This window comes from Oncorhynchus nerka, linkage group LG18 (assembly GCF_034236695.1).
Source record: "Oncorhynchus nerka isolate Pitt River linkage group LG18, Oner_Uvic_2.0, whole genome shotgun sequence".
Taxonomy (NCBI): Eukaryota; Metazoa; Chordata; class Actinopteri; order Salmoniformes; family Salmonidae; genus Oncorhynchus; species Oncorhynchus nerka.
The window spans coordinates 73,623,957-73,647,694 of NC_088413.1; the positions used below are offsets into that span (position 1 = coordinate 73,623,957).

Sequence of the window (23,738 nt, forward strand, 5' to 3'; positions counted from 1 at the left end):
AACTGAAGCAGGGTGCTTCATCTCCTCTCCCTGCATGGCAACTGAAGCAGGGTGCTTCATCCCCTCTCCCTGCATGGTAACTGAAGCAGGGTGCTTCATCCCCTCTCCCTGCATGGTAACTGAAGCAGGGTGCTTCATCTCCTCTCCCTGCATGGTAACTGAAGCAGGGTGCTTCATCCCCTCTCCCTGCATGATAACTGAAGCAGGGTGCTTCATCCCCTCTCCCTGCATGGTAACTGAAGCAGGGTGCTTCATCCCCTCTCCCTGCATGGCAACTGAAGCAGGGTGCTTCATCTCCTCTCCCTGCATGGTAACTGAATCAGGGTGCTTCATCTCCTCTCCCTGCATGGCAACTGAAGCAGGGTGCTTTATCCCCTCTCCCTGCATGGTAACTGAAGCAGGGTGCTTCATCCCCTCTCCCTGCATGGTAACTGAAGCAGGGTGCTTCATCTCCTCTCCCTGCATGGTAACTGAAGCAGGGTTCTTCCTCCCCTCTCCCTGCATGATAACTGAAGCAGGGTGCTTCATCCCCTCTCCCTGCATGGTAACTGAAGCAGGGTGCTTTATCCCCTCTCCCTGCATGGTAACTGAAGCAGAGTGCTTCATCTCCTCTCCCTGCATGGTAACTGAAGCAGGGTGCTTCATCCCCTCTCCCTGCATGGTAACTGAAGCAGGGTGCTTCATCCCCTCTCCCTGCATGGTAACTGAAGCAGGGTGCTTCATCTCCTCTCCTGCATGGTAACTGAAGCAGGGTGCTTCATCCCCTCTCCTGCATGGTAACTGAAGCAGGGTGCTTCATCCCCTCTCCCTGCATGGTAACTGAAGCAGGGTGCTTCATCTCCTCTCCCTGCATGGTAACTGAAGCAGGGTGCTTCATCCCCTCTCCCTGCATGGTAACTGAAGCAGGGTGCTTCATCCCCTCTCCCTGCATGGTAACTGAAGCAGGGTGCTTCATCTCCTCTCCCTGCATGGTAACTGAAGCAGGGTGCTTCATCCCCTCTCCCTGCATGGTAACTGAAGCAGGGTGCTTCATCCCCTCTCCCTGCATGGTAACTGAAGCAGGGTGCTTCATCTCCTCTCCCTGCATGGTAACTGAAGCAGGGTGATTCATCCCCTCTCCCTGCATGGTAACTGAAGCAGGGTGCTTCATCCCCTCTCCCTGCATGGTAACTGAAGCAGGGTGCTTCATCTCCTCTCCCTGCATGGTAACTGAAGCAGGGTGCTTCATCCCCTCTCCCTGCATGGTAACTGAAGCAGGGTGCTTCATCCCCTCTCCCTGCATGGTAACTGAAGCAGGGTGCTTCATCTCCTCTCCCTGCATGGTAACTGAAGCAGGGTGCTTTATCCCCTCTCCCTGCATGGTAACTGAAGCAGGGTGCTTCATCCCCTCTCCCTGCATGGTAACTGAAGCAGGGTGCTTCATCTCCTCTCCCTGCAATGTAACTGAAGCAGGGTGCTTCATCCCCTCTCCCTGCATGGTAACAGAAGGAGTGTATGTTTATAGTCAGGCAGCGAGTCTCTGCAATGTCTGTATTCCATCAACCCTAACATACACAGCCAACACAGGCCACAGAAAACCATGAGGGAAAAGGACATTGTAGCAAATTGGGTCACTGAAGCAATTTGTTAAGCTCAACAGTACATGGAGCATGTCTCTAACAGCTCGTGGAATCCGATCATACTCTACTGTACACCCAAGAATTTATAACTTCAAGCTAGCATTTTCCCCAAAGAGACACACTTTGTTTGATGATAAAAAGACTGTCTGAACTTTTCAACATACAAGCAATGAGGTCTTGCCATGACATGCATTGTGAAAAAAAAGAGTAGTTCTTCAATGCCTTGGTTGGCAAGATCCTTTTCTTCACTGCATTCTCGATTGAGAGCACATTTTTCAGTGTCACCTCGCAAAGGGAAAATAAAACATTTTTTACGTTTTATTTATGTATTTATCTAGGCATGTGTTTTAACCACTTCCATGATCTTCCACTGTAGTAGTGACCTGTGTGTGTGTTAGTGTGTGTGTTAGTGTGTGTGTGTGTGTGTGTGTGTGTGTGTGTGTGTGTGTGTGTGTGTGTGTGTGTGTGTGTGTCTGCATTTGTGAGTAGCCTCTTTCCACATCTATCCAACACATCTATCCAACACATCTCCAACACATCTATCCAACACATCTATCCAACACATCTCCAACACATCTATCCAACACATCTATCCAACACATCTCCAACACATCTATCCAACACATCTATCCAACACATCTATCCAACACATCTATCTAACACATCTCCAACACATCTATCCAACACATCTATCCAACACATCTATCCAACACATCTCCAACACATCTATCCAACACATCTCCAACACATCTATCCAACACATCTCCAACACATCTATCTAACACATCTCCAACACATCTTTCCAACACATCTCCAACACATCTTTCCAACACATCTATAACACATCTATCCAACACATCTATCCAACACATCTATCTAACACATCTCCAACACATCTTTCCAACACATCTCCAACACATCTTTCCAACACATCTCCAACACATATCCAACACATCTATAACACATCTCCAACACATCTCCAACACATGAAACAATTCTAAAATCGTCAAAATGTTTTCTAATCACACAAAATGGAAATATGTTGATATCATATTCACAGGAGGCATGACAAACCGATGTATGTACGCAGAGCCAAAACCATATTTTCAGTTTGCATTTGTTCAACAGGGACAGCAGGTTAGATAAACTGGTACAGTCCTGATTGTACCCCAATGACAATTCAATTCCATTTTTTGCATTTAGGAAACATTTTGATCATTTCAGAAAATGGTCATGTGTTGGGCTAATATGTTGGATCGATACTGAGAGGTTACAGAAGATGGAAATGTAAAAAGTCTCCCACTTTTTCTGAATTCCCCCTACTATAGTTCTGCTTTGTGCAAGATATCAGTACTCCAAGAACCAGAGCCCTGTCTAATCTAATTATAGGGTCCCTAATGTAAACTGGATCTCTTTCCTACATTGGAAAAGACTATAAGACTGTTGCACTTTAGCTACTCCATGCTGTCTTACTTTAACTAGCTATGGTTGGTAATGCGGGACAACAAGAAAAAAATGACTGAATTACAAAATGTACTAGTACATATTATGCACATTTACATCACAATTTTGCACAGTTCATCTATATATACATATATATATACAGTTCATCATTATTTATGACCGTTTTATAACCTTTATATAAAAACAGAAAAAAAATCTATGTCACTGATTTTACGACGAGCTTCCTGTTAGAAACCCCTTCTATGACGTCACACCAATGAAGTGACGTGATTTGGATCATGTGATTCCTCTGCAAGGGATTAGCAACAGTAGTTTTGATTTTCAATTGTCAGACCAAGAAATAAACAAGGTCAGGATGAAGCTGTCCCAGTTTATATGATGTCACACTTTTTCCTGAATTCACCCTACATGAAAGAGTTATCGCGTGATAGGCTCCCGGGTGGTGCAGCAGTCGAAGGCACTGCAGCTCATGCTAGAGGCGTCACTGCAGACCCTGGTTCGTTTCTGGGCTGTATCACAACCGGCCGTGATTGGGAGTCCTATTGGGCGGCGCACAATTGGCCCAGTGTCGTCCGGGTTACGGTTTGGCCGGGGTAGGCCGTCATTGTAAATAAAAATGTGTTCTTAACTGACTTGCCTAGCTAAAAATAAATGTTAAATATTTGTTTTTACAAAAATAAAGTAAGGGTTGGAGTTAGAAATCAAGGCTGCTATTACAATAACACAGCACAAAAAGTCTGGTAGTGACTGTGCTATTCCTTCAGGACTGTTCAGGAAATAACCTTGAGTTTGTTTGAGTTTACTGTCACAATGACGCATGTAAAAGTTTCCCAGGTTGACCCTTCGCTAAGTCCCGCCCCCCTTGGTTACTGTTGCAACTTCTGAAGAAAAGAAAAAATCATGCAAAACCCATTTCCTTATATATACACCACTGGCAAAATCCCCTCAAAATGACCTCAAACTGTGTTTTTTAATACACAATGAAATTGAACACAGACTACCCCTTTGCTAATCAGGAGGCCCTCCGGTATGTTGTGGTGGACTGTCATTACAATTGCTTCACGGGATCCTGGTAAAATGAAGGCTGTAGTGTGACTAGTCACGATGGCTCTGAATGTTCCGTCAGCATGCAGCCATAGTTACTAACCATTTTTTGGAGCTGACTAGTGCTATCAAATCGTATCCTTATGTCGACAGCAGATGATAGTTGTATTCATAACATGGCTAACTTAGCTTGCTAACATTTTGAAGAAAAAAAACTAACATTTATATGAACTGGCTAACTAGCGTTAGCACCGTTGGGTGGTCAATAAGACTGAGATCCAGCTAACCAGCTGAGCTAGAAACATATGATAACAAAAGTACAATTTAAGATGAGAAAAAAATACGCCCTCAACAGGCTTTGCATCTGAGGAATTATAGTAACAAGTGCCCCTGGTGCAGTGTACAATTATTTAGGCATTGAAAAAGGTGTTTTTGGATGAAAGCTCAAGTTTTTTTTCAATGCCTTCTATGCGTTTAATACGTGAACTTGTCCAAGGTGTCGGACGAATGAGGCCAGGTTTCAACTGCTCCTCCAATTTAGCTTCGGTACATCAGTTTAACTGATGCCCGGCCCAGAAAGACAATTCCCATATACGGCCACCCAGAGAAGTCAGATTCAAAAATTCCTAATAAGACACTTTAGTCATCACCTTGGTGCACAAAACATTTATTATTCAAATAATTGTTTCTGAAGCCGATCGGTTTTCCATTACTCACAACCAAAGCTATGAATATTTTATATTTATCCAATGTCTCCCATATTTTTGTGATGGCGTTGTCGCTGCCCCCGGTGTGCTCTGAGTGCTAGTGCGCATTTGATGTTGATCAACACAAACGGGACGCAAACCCAGATATATCGGAGTATGTGAACGTGAGTAGGTTACCTTGAGAACAACTGGCGGACATCTTGGATGCAGTCTCCAGTTCTTATTACAACACCTCAGTGTGTCAGACTTGACAACAGTTGTTATGCATTGGAACACTGCGATAGGTTGCACCATGTTCTGTGGCGGAGCTTAGTGAAGGGTTAATTGGTTATATCATTTCAGCAGGTAAATATGTGGTTTTGTAGTCATATCAAGTAGTCCCCCCCCCCCATACTCAATATGGTTGCAGTGGGCTTGGAAAACACAGTCAAACCTGGACTACATTGCACCCAAAACTTTTCAAGTCTAAAACTTAACTTCCCTCAGGCAAAGTACTTTGATATCTTTCCTTTCATGTGTTGGCAGATTGTATAGTAGCAGGAATGAGGAGTCGGGTACACCTGTAAGGTGAAACCGTAATGTCAAGGGTAGGTATATAGAGGTTTGCTACAAGTCTGTTACCTGCACTGGGCACCAACAGAGTCATACTATCTATACCCTGCAGGGAATTAGAGGCCGAGATAAAGGTTTTTCAAGTGTAGAGGTGAGGTTTGCCATAGAATGACAGCTATATACTTTGGCTAAACTGGTGAAATACGCCAATGGAAGGCATTGAAAGTTGAATGTTTTTGTTTAGCCTTGATTAAAATGTAGAATATTGCAGTGCTTTCACATGGTGGATCTTTCTCCATATCCTCATAGCGCCCTGAACCTTTTCATTGCATTCTAAAGGGATTCTATGGTGTGTGACACCCTATTCATCTGTGTAGTAGTCCACTGTTTTCACTACAGGCTAGGGTTTGCATGGAGGGGAAATGAGACGGCAAAAGACTGCGGGTCCATTCTTCACGCGCCCAATTCAGTATGCCAGAAAGCAGAAACATTCCACGTGATGATGGAATTACTCCCTCCCTAACCGCATGCACAGAGCCAGCATTGGTTCTGTAGCGCTCGCAGTGGTGCTCACTCATGTACCGCAACGCAGTGAGACATTTTACCTTTTGCTATAGCCTTTTCCACAACGGAGAATATGTGCATTTTCCATGGAAACATGCGTTTTTGACACTTTTACTAACTTTTGTAAATCTTCAGTTGGACCCCTTTACCCTGAGAGAAATATGCCGGAGCGTATCAACATTTCGGAGTTTGTTGCTCTGACAAACGAGGACTTGGCTTCACCGGCTACCTCGAGTTTTCAGTCCAAAATGAGTGAATGTCGGAACACCGTTTCGGCAGTCGAAGAGGTAAGTCAGGCTAGTGCAGCGCAACCAGAGAGTGGGGAACGCGCAGTGCGTACTAATATTGTATACCAGTCTGCGTTAGGTAGCCTAACTTGTTATTGACAGTTGTGGGAGGTGAACCGATAGGTAAAACCCATAAAACAAGTTGGCCAAGTTCATTTTGATGTAATTTATAAACGTAGGCTATTTATAAATATTTCCATGATATTTCACAAGTGTGTTATGTCGTGGGACAGTGGATAGTGCAATGCAGAGGGTTGGGGCAGTTGATAAATAGGCGAGGTGTTTATTTAAATAAGATTTACAAATAAGCATGTCCAAATATGTCATTTTCCTGTATGAGGGTTAAGCTAAATGACTGTGACACTGAATACTTTCCAGAATAACCTTAGCTACAGTACAGTTATGACCTTTGTCTTGCAGTAACAGGCTATAGCCTAGTTTCACCTGAATACCATTCCTCCCATAACAGAGAAAGTGCCCATGGGTTCACTCAATATGAACTGCACTGACACACATGACTGATGATTGGTTCAAAGAAATTGACAGTAAGAAGACTGTGGGAGCTGTACTGTTATATTTCAGTGCAGCCTTTGATATTATTGACCATAACCTGTTGTTGAGAACATATGTGTTATGGCTTTTCAACCTCTGCCATATCGTGGTTTCAGAGCTATATATCTAATTTAACTCAGGGGGTATTTTTTAATGGAAGCTTCTCTTATGTCAGTGTGTGGTGTGCCGCAAAGCAGTTCTCTAGGTCCTCTACTCTTTCTATTTTTACCAATGACATGCCACTGGCATTAAACAAAGCCTGTGTGTCCATGTATGCTGATGATTCAACCATATACGTATCAGCAACCACAGCTAATGAAGTGACTGAAACCCTTAACAAGGAGTTGCAGTCAGTTTTGGAATGGGTGGCCAGTAATGAACTGGTCCTGAACATTTCTAAAACTAAGAGCATTGTATTTGGTACAAATCATTCCCTAAGCTCTAGACCTCAGCTAAATCTGGTCATGAATGGTGTGCCTGTTGAACAAGTTGAGGAGGCAAAATGACTTGGTGTTACCTTAGATTGTAAACTGTAATGTTCAAAATGTATGGATTCAATGGTTGTAAAGATGGGGAGAGGTCTGTCCGTAATAAAGAGATGTTCTGCTTTTTTGACACCACACTCCACAACGTAAGTCCTGGAGGCTCTAGTTTGATTTTATCTTGATGATTGTCCGGTCAGAGGTCATCATAGGTCAAATGCTGCTAAGAAAGACCTCGTTAAGCTGCAGCTGACCCAGTACAGCACGTTTTGCTCTTAATTGTAACCAGAGGGCTGATATAAATACATTGCATGCAAGTCTCTCTTGACTAAGATTTGAGGAGAGACTGACTGCATCACTTATTTTTCTAAGAAACATTGTGTTGATAATTCCAATTGCAACTTACGCACAGCTCTGACACACACACTTACACCGCCAGACATGCCACCAGGGGTCTTTTCACGGTCCCCAAATCCAGAACAAATTCAAGAAGGTGTACAATATTATATAGAGCCGTTATTGCATGGAACTCCCATCTCATATAGCGGAAGTGAACTGCAAACCTAGTTTCAAAAAGCAGATAAAGCAACACCTCACCCCTATTTGATCTAGATATTTTGTGTGTATGTATTGATAGGTAGGCTAAGTGTGCCATTTTTAAATTGATGTAGTTCTGTTCTTGTCTATTGATGTTCTGTATTATGTCATGTTTCATGTTTTGTGTTGGACCCCAGGAAGAATAGCTGCTGCTTTCGCAGACAGCGAATGGGGATCCTAATAAAAAAAACAATACCATACCCACTGAGACATTGACGACTGAGGAATAGTCTCTCATGGTCTCTGTCGTGAACTGTTCGAGAGACCATTGTGGAGCAGATGTTCAGATGGGCAATAATCATCCGAGCCTTCGTCAAAATCTTGAGCTACGAATGGCCACAGCTTTGATCTCGATTGGCGGGTCTAGATGAATGCATTTTACTGGACTTCGATGTCAACGTGAGATTAGGAGTAAGTAGATTCTCCTCAAGGTAGTTGTTAGAGAGATCTTAGCTCTTATAAGAGAAGGGAGTGATTTATGATGGTGAAGATCAGCTAGCAATGCATGGAACTGTAAAAAACTGACACGGGTAAACATCAGTGTTGACATGCTATTGGAGAAAGCTGTAGCGCAGAGCATCACGCAGCTCTTGATTTGTTGTTGTCATCGTTGTTGTTGTTATCGGGAACTTGTCAGCGAGAAGAGTCGATGGCCTCTAATTGGAGAGGCTGAACTGAAGACTGGAGGATTAAATAAAACGTCAGTTTCTGCTTTTAGCCATTCACATGAAATGACATGAAATGACTGTTCCTCATCAGTTACATAATCAGAGGCATTCATTTGCTCTACCAACACACTTAAGTATTTCCTACCTTTTTTTACACAACAAAAAATGCTGAGGCTGGATAAAACTCCTGGCAATAGAAGCACAATGCAATCCTGGCTGGAACACATTTGACTAATGCTCTTCAGACTTGGCATGGCAGACCTGCCAGACTGAATGAACCCAAAAGCCCAACATTACCACAACTTTCTCGTAACCTTCTCCAAACGTTGACTCCCATGCCTTGATTTTGTCACAGCAAGGCAAGGAGAATTATGTTTTCCATAGACTGAATCCCAACCCCAAATCAACCTTTACCACAGCCTTCCTCAAATATTGACTCAGCATAATCCCATGTCTGGTTTCCTCACAGCAGGGCTAAAAGAGCCAATCAGCCCCACTAGAAACCCATGGATGCACAGCACATCTCTGGCAGAGCTTCCTGAAGGGATTATGGCAGAGCCTCTTTAATTAGCTCAGTTCCTGAGGGCTGTGACTGGGGCTCTATGGGGTTCTGGGCTGGGATGACCTGGCTGAGCTTGTAGCAGGACCACCGGAAACAAACACAGCAGGCCAGCCAGACGGCACTCGTTTGGAGTGTGGACGGCTAGGAAGTATTAGTGTGTGTTGGGGTTGGGTTGGGGGGGTGAAGGACAGTGGGTTTGGTGGGCGAAACTCCAGCCCCAAGGCCTGTTGGGGATTATGTATGTGTTAATGTTTGTTTGAATCCATTTATCCTCAGACTGTGGTTTCAAGGCTTCTCAACATTGCAGATGAATCAGAGAGAGAAGCTGGCTTCTGACTGTGACATCACACACACACACTAAGCTTTATTCATGAATATATGTCTCTATGATCCAAGTAAACCTCAGTGGTCTGAAATGCCCCAGTGAAAGTCCAAAGAAAGAAGATATGGTAAAAAAACAACACAATACCCAACTATATATATAGCCTATACAAACTTCAGTTGTGTAATAATGATATGACACATTTTAAATGACCGATATGCAGTTTAAACTATAACAATGTCTCTTTTTCAATTTAAAAAATAAAAACTTAGGGAAGGGCCTGGAGAAATGTAACCACTCTCAAATTCATAGTCAGAGCTATGGATACCAGGACTGACCATCCATGATATCAACATTATAGTTTTAACCATGTTTTGAGGTTTATATCGTTTACAAACATTGTAGTAAAACAATCTTATATTTTGGGTTCTGATGGTGTACATGAGGCATTAAGTTAAATGCTTCAAGAATCTATGGGTATATTATTCATTTATAAATCCAACAATGGATGTAACAACTACAGATTGCTCCTTTAAGATGATATGATACATCACTGGGTTCCTGGCCAGCTCTCCTAACTGAACCGTACCGCTAGATGCTAGAGTCTGTTTGTGTATCTCTGTCAGTATGTTTAGGTGAAGGGCTGTTGGATGGGCACACACGCACACTGTGTAGGGCATTTCTCCTGATAACCATCACAAAAGAGAGATAAGCAACAGAGATATCCTGGGGTTGGACGTGCCAGTCCAACAGAGATACCCTGACGTGCCAGTCCAACAGAGATACCCTGACGTGCCAGTCCAACAGAGATATCCTGGGGTTGGACGTGCCAGTCCAACAGAGATACCCGGACGTGCCAGTCCAACAGAGATACCCTGACGTGCCAGTCCAACAGAGATACCCTGACGTGCCAGTCCAACAGAGATACCCTGACGTGCCAGTCCAACAGAGATACCCTGACGTGCCAGTCCAACAGAGATACCCTGGGGTTGGACGTGCCAGTCCAACAGAGATACCCTGACATGCCAGTCCAACCATTTCTCTATATGACTAATCTAACTATTTATAGTTACGACAGTCTGGAAACATAGCTGGGATAGCTCCGCTGGGGAGAGGCCATTTTGGAATCTGATTCCCAGACCTGGGTTAAATACTATTTGAAATCATTTAAAATACTTTAGCTTGGCTTGATTGAGATTGCCTGGTGCAATGGAACCAATACGAAAGTCCCAAAAGTGCCTGCCACTCTATGCAGTCTAAAGCCAATTAATATTAGGATTTGAACCCAAATATGCAGGGCAGCTATGGAGAGAATCCATTTTAATGCAACGTGATCAGGGCCATTTACAAATGGTGGCTGGGTATCAGAGGGCAGAGTGATCCCATTACTAGGTTGTGATGTTTTAGGGGGAGGCTGTGTGTTATGGCTATAGTGGTTGTGTTGGCTGGTTGTGGCCTCCTACTGCCGCTTGTTACTCTTGATAGTAGTTGAGTGCTGATAAGGTTATTTGAATGGAGAGAGAGAGAGAGCAAGGGAAAGCCAGATTCTAAGGGCTAGTCGTTCTTGTGGTTATTCAACAAATCTGTCCTCTTGCCAGCAGCAGGTTCATGGGATCAGATATCCCTGAAGCCAGGAATTCCTGTTGCGCTGCCTGACCATGGGTTGACAGTGACACACACTGGGGTTTTGACACACACACACATGCAACAAGGAACACACACATACCAAAATTCCCTATACCCTTGAGAGAAGAGTAAAACAGTTACACCCATAAATACATGTGTTACCATTGAGACAGAATGGGTGTATTCTCCACAGACAATCTTCCCTCTATTCTACTGTCTGTTTCAAACCTTGGACCCCTCTCTATTATTACAGCAGCTCTGTGTGTGTTAGACAGAGTATCAGCAGATGCTGCAGACAGGACACAGCAGGGATGAACCACAAGGTCTGGTCCTCGGGACCTTAGGTTTTATTCTAAATGCATGCTGGGGGGTTTTAACATACCTTTTTGATTTACCGTAACGGTGTGTTGTAACTGTTCTACCGTCTACTGCACCATGGTGGTGTGGCCTGTACTTGGATTCTGTGTACGAGGAGAGGTTTTAAAAAGGGTATCTGTTTGTTAAATGGCGACATTACATCATTTGTTCATAGGGAACATCATATTAAACACATCACCTTCACCCTGACTGTCTCATAGACTTAAGTAAACACATTTATGACATTGAAGTGTAACAGTTTCAAGACATGATATTTTCACTTTGACCACTGTCTTGCCCTGACTCTTACTGTACGTGGCCTTGCTCAGCAGTTGACTGTGAAAGTGGAAAAATAAAGCAGAAGTGAGTCTTTCCATACATTTCTATACAGTTTAAAGTCCCATGCTATTTTGAATTTGACAAATAAGACATGTGGAAGTCCCCCACAATGCCAAGGGCTGTTATGTCACATGAACACTAACCACTACTGGTTGAGTTACTGTAACTTTAATAATCCTTATAAAATAAGGATCCTTTTTCTCTTAAGGATCCTTTTTCTCTTCTCAATAAGGATCCTTTTTCTCTTCTCAATAAGGATCCTTTTTCTCTTCTCAATAAGGATCCTTTTTCTCTTAAGGATCCTTTTTCTCTTCTCAATAAGGATCCTTTTTCTCTTAAGGATCCTTTTTCTCAATAAGAATCCTTTTTCTCTTCTCAATAAGGATCCTTTTTCTCTTCTCAATAAGGATCCTTTTTCTCTTCTCAATAAGGATCCTTTTTCTCTTCTCAATAAGGATCCCTTTTTCTCTTCTCAATAAGGATCCTTTTTCTCTTAAGGATCCTTTTTCTCTTCTCAATAAGGATCCTTTTTTCTCTTCTCAATAAGGATCCCTTTTCTCTTCTCAAATAGGATCCTTTTTTCTCTTAAGGATCCTTTGTCTCTTCTCATTTTTCCCTGTAATCAGGGACTGATTTAGACCTGGCACACCAGGTGGGTGCCATTAACGATCCGGTAGAAGAGAGAGCCACGAGGTCTGCTGGTTCAGATGTAAACAGAGCAGAGGGAAGTTTCAACATGGCAAATGCACGGTGAACCTGAAAGAGTCGGCGAACCTGAAAAGAAAACGTCAGGCGAGGTCGGTGGTTAGTGCATGAGTGACATCAGTCAAATGCACGGTGAACCTGAAAGAGTCGGCAAACCTGAAAAGAAAACGTCAGGCGAGGTCGGTGGTTAGTGCATGAGTGACATCAGTCAAATGCACGGTGAACCTGAAAGAGTCGGCGAACCTGAAAAGAAAACGTCAGGCGAGGTCGGTGGTTAGTGCATGAGTGACATCATCCCAATGATTGCAAATGTGACGGTGTTAGACGGACTAAGTGCTGATTCACCTGTTCACTTAACAGTCGTCATGGCGTGGGAACTAAACAGTCGTCATGGCGTGGGAACTAAAACAGTCGTCATGGCGTGGGAACTAAACAGTCGTCATGGCGTGGGAACTAAACAGTCGTCATGGCGTGGGAACTAAACAGTCGTCATGGCGTGGGAACTAAACAGTCGTCATGGCGTGGGAACTAAACAGTCGTCATGGCGTGGAAACTAAACAGTCGTCATGGCGTGGGAACTAAACAGTCGTCATGGCGTGGGAACTAAACAGTCGTCATGGCGTGGGAACTAAACAGTCGTCATGGCGTGGGAACTAAACAGTCGTCATGGCGTGGGAACTAAACAGTCGTCATGGCGTGGGAACTAAACAGTCGTCATGACCGCTGCTAGAAAGTCAAAGAAAGTGTGTTTTCCCTAGAGACAGCTTGGACAGGTTACATTTTTTTCACCATTGCTGTTTCTCATTACTACTGGCTGAAATCCTAACTTGGAGTCTGTGGTGTAATATTCCATATTTCTTTTGTTTGTTCAAGTCTCCCATTGACATCATCAGTACATGATTTTACGTCAAACACAGAGTTGCATGGATAGACCGATCTGAAGTTAGGATTTACCTCAGGGAAAGATCTGCCTTCCTGAAACCCTATACTGCTCAATACATGTCAAGTATGTATGTTTCCTTAAATCTCTTCTCCTCTCTTTATGTGTTGCAGTCCTTAGAGATGGACCAGAGCACCTTACAGAGGATGAAGAAGATGATCAAGGCCATCCACAGCTCTGGACTAAGTAAGCGCCCGCACGCACACACGCACATGCACACGCACACATACGTGGCATTATAAGCCTTATTATAATGCATTATGAAGGCTCATACATGTGTTCAAGTTATAAAGCATTATACTGACATGCTTTAGGTGGGGCTTCCGAGTGGCGCAACGGTCAAAGGCACTGCATCTCAGTGCTAGAGGCGTCACTACAGACCCTGGTTCGATTCCAGGCTGTGTTTGGGAGTCCCATACGGCGGCGCACAATTGGCCCAGCGTTGTCCAGGTTACGGTTTGGCCGGGGTAGGCCGTCATTGTAAATACGAATTTGTTCTTAACTGACTTGCTTAGTTAAATAAAGGTTCAATTATTTAAAAAATGTAAGAAGTGTTGATCAGCAGCATTTTCAAAATGGCTGCCAATTCCCTTATAAATGACATCAAGTGGCTTGTTGTGTGGGCATTGTTTGTTAGGCTTCTTTGTTAGTCACGTGATTAGGGTGTGGGATGAGGGATAACATGTGTTTTGTGGATGGTGTCGTTGTATGGGTTCTATGTGATGCGTTGGCTAAGCCACCCTGTCTGTCTTTAGGGGTGTAACAGTTCATCAAACCCACGGTTCGGTATGTATTGCGGTTTTGGGTTCACGTTTCGGTAGAGTGGGAAAATGTATTGCCAACAGTTACTGTAGTTAATTTTAGTGTATTTAAGAAAATCCAAAGTGTTGGTATTCTAAATTTTCTTAAATGAAAACACGATTACTCAACAACAACGCAACAGCACCTCTTCAACCTCAGGAGGCTGAAAAAATTTGGCTTGGCCCCTAAGATCCTCAGAAAATTTTACAGATGCACAATTGAGAGCATCCTGTCGGGCTGTATCACTGCCTGGTACGGCAACTGCACCACCCACAACCACAGGGCTCTCCAAAGGGTGGTACGGTCTGCCAAGCGCATCACCGGGGACACACTGCCTGCCCTCCAGGACACCTACAGCACCCGATGTCACAGGAAGGCCAAAAAGGTCATCAAGGACACAGCCTGTTCACCCCGCATCAAAGCTGGGACCGAGAGACTGAAAAACAACTTCTATCTCAAGGCCATCAGACTGTTAAATAGCCATCACTAGCCGGCTACCACCCAGTTACTCAACCCTGCACCTTAGAGGCTGCTGCCCTATGTCCATAGACATGGAATCACTGGTCACTTTAATAATGGAACACAAGTCACTTTAATAATGTTTACATACTGCTTTACTCATATCATATGTATATACTGTATTCTATTCTACTGTACTTCAGTCAATGCCACTCTGACATTGATCGTCCTAATATTTACGTATTTATTTAAAATGTATTTGAACCTTTATTTAACTAGGCAAGCCAGTTAAGAACAAATGTTTATTTCCAATGACGGCCTACCCCGGCCAAACTCTAACCCGGACGACACTGGGCCAATTGTGCGCAGCCCTATGAGACTCCCAATCACGGCCTGTTGTGATACAGCCTATAATCAAACCAGGGTCTGTAGTGACACCTCTAGCACTGAGATGCAGTGCCCTAGACCCCTGCAACCACTTGGGAACCATTCTTTTACTTTTAGATTTGTGTGTATTGTTGTGAATTGTTAGATACTACTGCACTGTTGGAGCTAGGATCACAAACATTTAGTTAGATACTACTGCACTGTTGGAGCTAGGAACACAAACATTTAGTTAGATACTACTGTACTGTTGGAGCTAGGATCACAAGCATTTAGTTAGATACTACTGCACTGTTGGAGCTAGGATCACAAACATTTAGTTAGATACTACTGCACTGTTGGAGCTAGGATCACAAACATTTAGTTAGATACTACTGTACTGTTGGAGCTAGGATCACAAGCATTTAGTTAGATACTACTGTACTGTTGGAGCTAGGATCACAAACATTTAGTTAGATACTACTGTACTGTTGGAGCTAGGATCACAAACATTTAGTTAGATACTACTGCACTGTTGGAGCTAGGATCACAAACATTTAGTTAGATACTACTGTACTGTTGGAGCTAGGATCACAAACATTTAGTTAGATACTACTGCACTGTTGGAGCTAGGAACACAAGCATTTAGTTAGATACTACTGTACTGTTGGAGCTAGGATCACAAGCATTTAGTTAGATACTACTGCACTGTTGGAGCTAGGAACACAAGCATTTAGTTAGATACTACTGTACTGTTGGAGCTAGGATCACAAGCATTTCGCTACACCCGCAATAACATCTGCTACATATGTGTATGTGACCAATAAATTGGATTAGATTTTTGAACAACACTAAAATAAAGTGCAATATACATGTGAAATCAATATATAAACATGGCTCAGACATTGTATAGGTCTATGCTATAATGTTTTCGTACAGAGATAATATGCGCACTTGTGTGACTCTCTTAAAGAGTCTATAGCACGGTACTTTTAATTTCCTGCTCCGGGGTAATGTGATGGGCTGTCTGTAACCCTGGAGCTCCATCCATCTGTAGTAAGCGCTACACAGGATGCACTGGTCAATTCACTGACAACTTCAGCTGATTTAGCTTGCTTATATAGGGCGCGGTACTACCTGTTTGCTGAAATGGGCGCTCGTGATCAAAGTTCGTAACGTGGCTCGAACTCTTTCACGAGGTGCTGAAACCTGGGGAATACTGGGCTGATTTCGACGTAAATGTGTCAACGTGTCTGAGGTGTTGGCAGCTGCATAGGCTATTCTGGTTGAGCAGTGGAGACATATACTCTCTGTCCATCACTGTTGTAATCTACTGGGAAGCCAAAATGTTCCCAAACTGGAGATTTAAACGATGGAGAATCTTCCTGGTTTATCGACCCCACCACTCGCTATAGTACAGAACTAGTTCCCGACTGCGCCTCACAAAATGACAGTTTGAAATGCGCCAAATAAATAGTTGAATTTTGATAAAAGTTGTTTGTTTTACAACTATTTGTTTTAGCGGGAATAGCCTGAATTTATGATAATATGCATCTGTTTAAAGGGCAAATCAACAGATGAAACAATGTCAAAACGGCACCCTGCCCCTTGTTTTGGGTAAAAAAAAACGGAGGGATGGGCCCGGATAAATGGAACCACTCTCAGATTAATATGGGTACCTCGGTTCCGTCAGCACTGTGAACCCGAAAGATATATTTTAATGTATTCTATCGAATAAAAACAGTAGACATATAGGTTATGTCTACGCTGCGTTCTATGCCTCGAGTAAAACTGAGCTGAAAAAACCCCAGTTCAGACTATTCCCGTTAAAACAAATAGTTGTAATTTATTGGAATGACTGGAATTCTGATAGACTTTGGTTTTTAATGTAAAGATATAATGTAATCGTATTATTATATGAAGTAGAAAGTGATGGGTTAGAAGAAACCTACATAACCAACCTATAAAGTAACATTTAACATCCATATATGGCCAGCTATGTACACGTTAACATTGATTTATCCTACAATAGATGTTGTTCAATATTTTGTCTTCTTCTAATACGGTTTAAGGGGAAAGTAATCTAAAAGTAACTGAATGTAATCAGATTACGTTACTGAGTTTGGGTAATCCAAAAGTTACGTTACTGATGTACAATTTTGGACGGGTAACTTGTAATTGTAACGGATTACATTTATAAAGTAACCTACCCAACCCTGACGACTACTTTTCACTATTTCATACTGGTGTGACGAAGCAACTACTCACCAGATTCACAATGATAACAACATACAGAAAACATGGATGAACATAAAAAAACTAGTTTTTCTTCTTACTGAACTGTGAAATAGTCTGTTTCCTGTTTGGAGGGTTTAACGGTCAGATGTAAGTCAGAGAGAGACAGAGTTAGGAAATGATGTTTGGTCAGTCAGTACAGAGATACCCCAACTCCACTTCTATCCACACATTCACCATCCCCCCTCTAAACCCCCACTTTCTTTCTCCCTCTTAACTGGAATCATATGGGGCTGTTCCATTCCAGTAAGGCTAAGGGGGGGCCCCTCTCTTCCTGTTTGTTGCTAGTGGTTGGCTGATTCAGAACCCCTCAATCAGCCATGAATGATACAGTATGGCGTTGGTTGGTTGACTCACCATCCCTCTCTCGCTCGCTCTCTCTTGCTCCCCCCCCCTCTTGCTCCCCCCTTCTCTCTCAACCCCAGGGGGCCATTAATGATCTTCCTCAAATATGTTAGTCAATGTTGTGCTGCTCGTCAGATTTTTGTTGTCAACAAACCCGCAGTTAGCATGCAGCAGCAGACCTTGGCTCTGACACACAAACAAGCATACACACACAACATTAAAGACTGAAAGAGACCATTTTGAACAAAAGCAGACTATCTGGGGTAAGCCATCGGGATGGCATAGATGTGCATTTTGTAATAGTTACTGGAAAAACTGTAGCCTAGACGCCAAGCAGTTACTGCTCCTACTGTCGTTGCCGTGCCAGACCTTTGACAAAGGACCCGGCTAAAGCACAAACCGATTGGGATCCACATACTGGCACCCATGCTAGAAAACTGGAGATGGGAACTCAAAAAGACTCGTTGACATTCCCCATTTCACACTATTGTGCAAACGACAGTATGCTGGATCTGATCCAGCTGGGTTCCAGCAACTATTACATCTAGTACAGCTCTGCTCAGTCGTGATGAAATAGTATATGAAAGGGTATATATGGTCACTTTCTCTCTTGTTATGTTTATGTTGACAGGCTGTAGTCAGAGAGCAGTGGCACCACTGGGTTAGACACTACATTGGGAGAGAGGGTGAGGGAGCGAGGGGAAGAGAGAATGAGGGGGATAGGGGAAGAAAGAGTGAGAGAGTGAGGGGGTGAGAGAGAGGGAGAAACAACAATGAAGTGTGTTTGTGGTTCTAGGTCATGTGGAGAACAAGGAGCAGTACATCGAGGTGCTGGAGAACCTGGGGAACAGTCACCTGACCCAGGACAACAACGAGGTGTCCACAGGATTCCTCAACATGGCCGTCTTCACCAGGGAGGTCACCTCTCTCTTCAAGAACCTGGTGAGAGGAGGGGGAGACTTTGGAGGAGGTTGGGGGTCGGGTGAAGAAGAGAGAGGAGGGCTAATAGAGAGAAGAGGGAAGGTCCGCACAAAATGTATTTAATTTTACAGGACAAGCATTTCACTCATCTGGGCTTCATCTTCATCAATGTCATAAGGGTAGGAGGGGTAAATGTTTCTCTCTGCACTGATGTACTGCAGTGATGGTGTTGATGTACTGTAGTGATGGTGTTGATGTACTGCAGTGATGGTGTTGATGTACTGTAGTGATGGTGTTGATGTACTGCAGTGATGGTGTTGATGTACTGCAGTGACTGTGATGATGGTGTTGATGTACTGCAGTGACTGTGATGATGGTGTTGATGTACTGCAGTGATGGTGTTGATGTACTGTAGTGATGGTGTTGATGTACTGCAGTGATGGTGTTGATGTACTGTAGTGATGGTGTTGATGTACTGCAGTGATGGTGTTGATGTACTGTAGTGATGGTGTTGATGTACTGTAGTGATGGTGTTGATGTACTGCAGTGACTGTGATGATGGTGTTGATGTACTGCAGTGATGGTGTTGATGTACTGCAGTGATGGTGTTGATGTACTGCAGTGATGGTGTTGATGTACTGTAGTGATGGTGTTGATGTACTGTAGTGATGGTGTTGATCTACTGCAGTGACTGTGATGATGGTGTTGATGTACTGCAGTGATGGTGTTGATGTACTGCAGTGATGGTGTTGATGTACTGTAGTGATGGTGTTGATGTACCGCAGTGATGGTGTTGATCTACTGCAGTGACTGTGATGATGGTGTTGATGTACTGCAGTGACTGATGATGGTGTTGATGTACTGCAGTGATGGTGTTGATGTACTGCAGTGATGGTGTTGATGTACTGTAGTGATGGTGTTGATGTACCGCAGTGATGGTGTTGATGTACTGTAGTGATGGTGTTGATCTACTGCAGTGACTGTGATGATGGTGTTGATGTACTGCAGTGATGGTGTTGATGTACTGCAGTGATGGTGTTGATGTACTGTAGTGATGGTGTTGATGTACTGCAGTGATGGTGTTGATGTACTGCAGTGATGGTGTTGATGTACTGTAGTGATGGTGTTGATGTACTGTAGTGATGGCGTTGATGTACTGCAGTGATGGTGTTGATGTTCTGCAGTGATGGTGTTGATGTACTGCAGTGACTGTGATGATGGTGTTGATGTACTGCAGTGATGGTGTTGATGTACTGCAGTGACTGTGATGATGGTGTTGATGTACTGCAGTGATGGTGTTGATGTACTGTAGTGATGGTGTTGATTTACTGCAGTGATGGTGTTGATGTACTGCAGTGATGGTGTTGATGTACTGCAGTGACTGTGATGATGGTGTTGATGTACTGCAGTGATGGTGTTGATCTACTGCAGTGATGGTGTTGATCTACTGCAGTGATGGTGTTGATGTACTGCAGTGATGGTGTTGATCTACTGCAGTGATGGTGTTGATGTACTGCAGTGATGGTGTTGATCTACTGCAGTGATGGTGTTGATGTACTGCAGTGATGGTGTTGATGTACTGTAGTGATGGTGTTGATTTACTGCAGTGATGGTGTTGATGTACTGTAGTGATGGTGTTGATGTACTGCAGTGACTGTGATTATGGTGTTGATGTACTGCAGTGATGGTGTTGAAGTATTGCAGTGATGGTGTTGATGTACTGCAGTGACTGTGATGATGGTGTTGATGTACTGCAGTGATGGTGTTGATGTACTGTAGTGACTGTGATGATGGTGTTGATGTACTGTAGTGATGGTGTTGATGTACTGCAGTGACTGTGATGATGGTGTTGATGTACTGCAGTGATGGTGTTGATGTACTGCAGTGATGGTGTTGATGTACTGCAGTGATGGTGTTGATGTACCGCAGTGATGGTGTTGATGTACTGTAGTGACTGTGATGATGGTGAAGATGTACTGCAGTGACTGTGATGATGGTGTTGATGTACTGTAGTGATGGTGTTGATGTACTGTAGTGATGGTGTTGATGTACTGCAGTGATGGTGTTGATGTACTGTAGTGACTGTGATGATGGTGTTGATGTACTGCAGTGACTGTGATGATGGTGTTGATGTACTGCAGTGATGGTGTTGATGTACTGCAGTGATGGTGTTGATGTACTGCAGTGACTGTGCTAATGGTGTTGATGTACTGCAGTGACTGTGATGATGGTGTTGATGTACTGCAGTGACTGTGATGATGGTGTTGATGTACTGCAATGATGGTGTTGATGTACTGTAGTGATGGTGTTGATGTACTGCAGTGACTGTGATGATGGTGTTGATGTACTGCAGTGATGGTGTTGATGTAGTGTAGTGATGGTGTTGATGTACTGTAGTGATGGTGTTGATGTACTGCAGTGATGGTGTTGATGTACTGCAGTGACTGTGATGATGGTGTTGATGTACTGCAGTGATGGTGTTGATGTAGTGTAGTGATGTTGTTGATGTACTGTAGTGATGGTGTTGATGTACTGCAGTGATGGTGTTGATGTACTGCAGTGACTGTAGTGATGGTGTTGATGTACTGCAGTGATGGTGTTGATGTACTGCAGTGACTGTGATGATGGTGTTGATGTACTGCAGTGATGGTGTTGATGTACTGCAGTGATGGTGTTGATGTACTGCAGTGATGGTGTTGATGTACTGCAGTGACTGTGATGATGTACTGCAGTGACTGATGATGGTGTTGATGTACTGCAGTGATGGTGTTGATGTACTGCAGTGACTGATGATGGTGTTGATGTACTGTGATGGTGATGTACTGCAGTGATGGTGTGATGTACTGGTGATGGTGATGATGTACTGCAGTGATGGTGTTGATGTACTGCAGTGATGGTGTTGATGTACTGTAGTGACTGTGATGATGGTGAAGATGTACTGCAGTGACTGTGATGATGGTGTTGATGTACTGTAGTGATGGTGTTGATGTACTGCAGTGATGGTGTTGATGTACTGCAGTGATGGTGTTGATGTACTGTAGTGACTGTGATGATGGTGTTGATGTACTGCAGTGACTGTGATGATGGTGTTGATGTACTGATGATGGTGTTGATGTACTGCAGTGATGGTGTTGATGTACTGCAGTGACTGTGCTAATGGTGTTGATGTACTGCAGTGACTGTGATGATGGTGTTGATGTACTGCAGTGACTGTGATGATGGTGTTGATGTACTGCAATGATGGTGTTGATGTACTGTAGTGATGGTGTTGATGTACTGCAGTGACTGTGATGATGGTGTTGATGTACTGCAGTGATGGTGTTGATGTAGTGTAGTGATGGTGTTGATGTACTGTAGTGATGGTGTTGATGTACTGCAGTGATGGTGTTGATGTACTGCAGTGACTGTGATGATGGTGTTGATGTACTGCAGTGATGGTGTTGATGTAGTGTAGTGATGGTGTTGATGTACTGTAGTGATGGTGTTGATGTACTGCAGTGATGGTGTTGATGTACTGCAGTGACTGTAGTGATGGTGTTGATGTACTGCAGTGATGGTGTTGATGTACTGCAGTGACTGTGATGATGGTGTTGATGTACTGCAGTGATGGTGTTGATGTACTGCAGTGATGGTGTTGATGTACTGTAGTGATGGTGTTTATGTACTGCAGTGACTGTGATGATGTACTGCAGTGACTGATGATGGTGTTGATGTACTGCAGTGATGGTGTTGATGTACTGCAGTGACTGATGATGGTGTTGATGTACTGCAGTGATGGTGTTGATGTACTGCAGTGATGGTGTTGATGTACTGCAGTGATGGTGTTGATGTACTGCAGTGATGGTGTTGATGTACCGCAGTGATGGTGTTGATGTACTGTAGTGACTGTGATGATGGTGAAGATGTACTGCAGTGACTGTGATGATGGTGTTGATGTACTGTAGTGATGGTGTTGATGTACTGTAGTGATGGTGTGATGTACTGCAGTGATGGTGTTGATGTACTGCAGTGATGGTGTTGATGTACTGTAGTGACTGTGATGATGGTGTTGATGTACTGCAGTGACTGTGATGATGGTGTTGATGTACTGCAGTGATGGTGTTGATGTACTGCAGTGATGGTGTTGATGTACTGCAGTGACTGTGCTAATGGTGTTGATGTACTGCAGTGACTGTGATGATGGTGTTGATGTACTGCAGTGACTGTGATGATGGTGTTGATGTACTGCAATGATGGTGTTGATGTACTGTAGTGATGGTGTTGATGTACTGCAGTGACTGTGATGATGGTGTTGATGTACTGCAGTGATGGTGTTGATGTAGTGTAGTGATGGTGTTGATGTACTGTAGTGATGGCGTTGATGTACTGCAGTGATGGTGTTGATGTACTGCAGTGACTGTGATGATGGTGTTGATGTACTGCAGTGATGGTGTTGATGTAGTGTAGTGATGGTGTTGATGTACTGTAGTGATGGTGTGATGTACTGCAGTGATGGTGTTGATGTACTGCAGTGACTGTAGTGATGGTGTTGATGTACTGCAGTGATGGTGTTGATGTACTGCAGTGACTGTGATGATGGTGTTGATGTACTGCAGTGATGGTGTTGATGTACTGCAGTGATGGTGTTGATGTACTGTAGTGATGGTGTTTATGTACTGCAGTGACTGTGATGATGTACTGCAGTGACTGATGATGGTGTTGATGTACTGCAGTGATGGTGTTGATGTACTGCAGTGACTGATGATGGTGTTGATGTACTGCAGTGATGGTGTTGATGTACTGCAGTGATGGTGTTGATGTACTGCAGTGATGGTGTTGATGTACTGCAGTGATGGTGTTGATGTACCGCAGTGATGGTGTTGATGTACTGTAGTGACTGTGATGATGGTGAAGATGTACTGCAGTGACTGTGATGATGGTGTTGATGTACTGTAGTGATGGTGTTGATGTACTGCAGTGATGGTGTTGATGTACTGCAGTGATGGTGTTGATGTACTGTAGTGACTGTGATGATGGTGTTGATGTACTGCAGTGACTGTGATGATGGTGTTGATGTACTGCAGTGATGGTGTTGATGTACTGCAGTGATGGTGTTGATGTACTGCAGTGACTGTGCTAATGGTGTTGATGTACTGCAGTGACTGTGATGATGGTGTTGATGTACTGC

The 23,738-nt window shown here is 43.6% G+C and overlaps 1 protein-coding gene across 1 annotated transcript in view; it reads left to right on the forward strand.

The window, feature by feature from the left end:
- The first annotated feature begins 5,892 nt into the window (after positions 1 to 5,892).
- The window catches only part of LOC115146430 (arf-GAP with SH3 domain, ANK repeat and PH domain-containing protein 3-like), a 65,117-nt gene continuing 47,271 nt past the window's right edge, over positions 5,893 to 23,738 (forward strand). Inside the window, exons 1-3 of the mRNA XM_029688491.2 lie at positions 5,893 to 6,237; positions 13,501 to 13,573; positions 18,447 to 18,592. Coding sequence (XP_029544351.2) covers positions 6,037 to 6,237; positions 13,501 to 13,573; positions 18,447 to 18,592 — 420 coding nt within the window. The 5' untranslated portion in view covers positions 5,893 to 6,036. The remainder of the gene's footprint in view (positions 6,238 to 13,500; positions 13,574 to 18,446; positions 18,593 to 23,738) is intronic.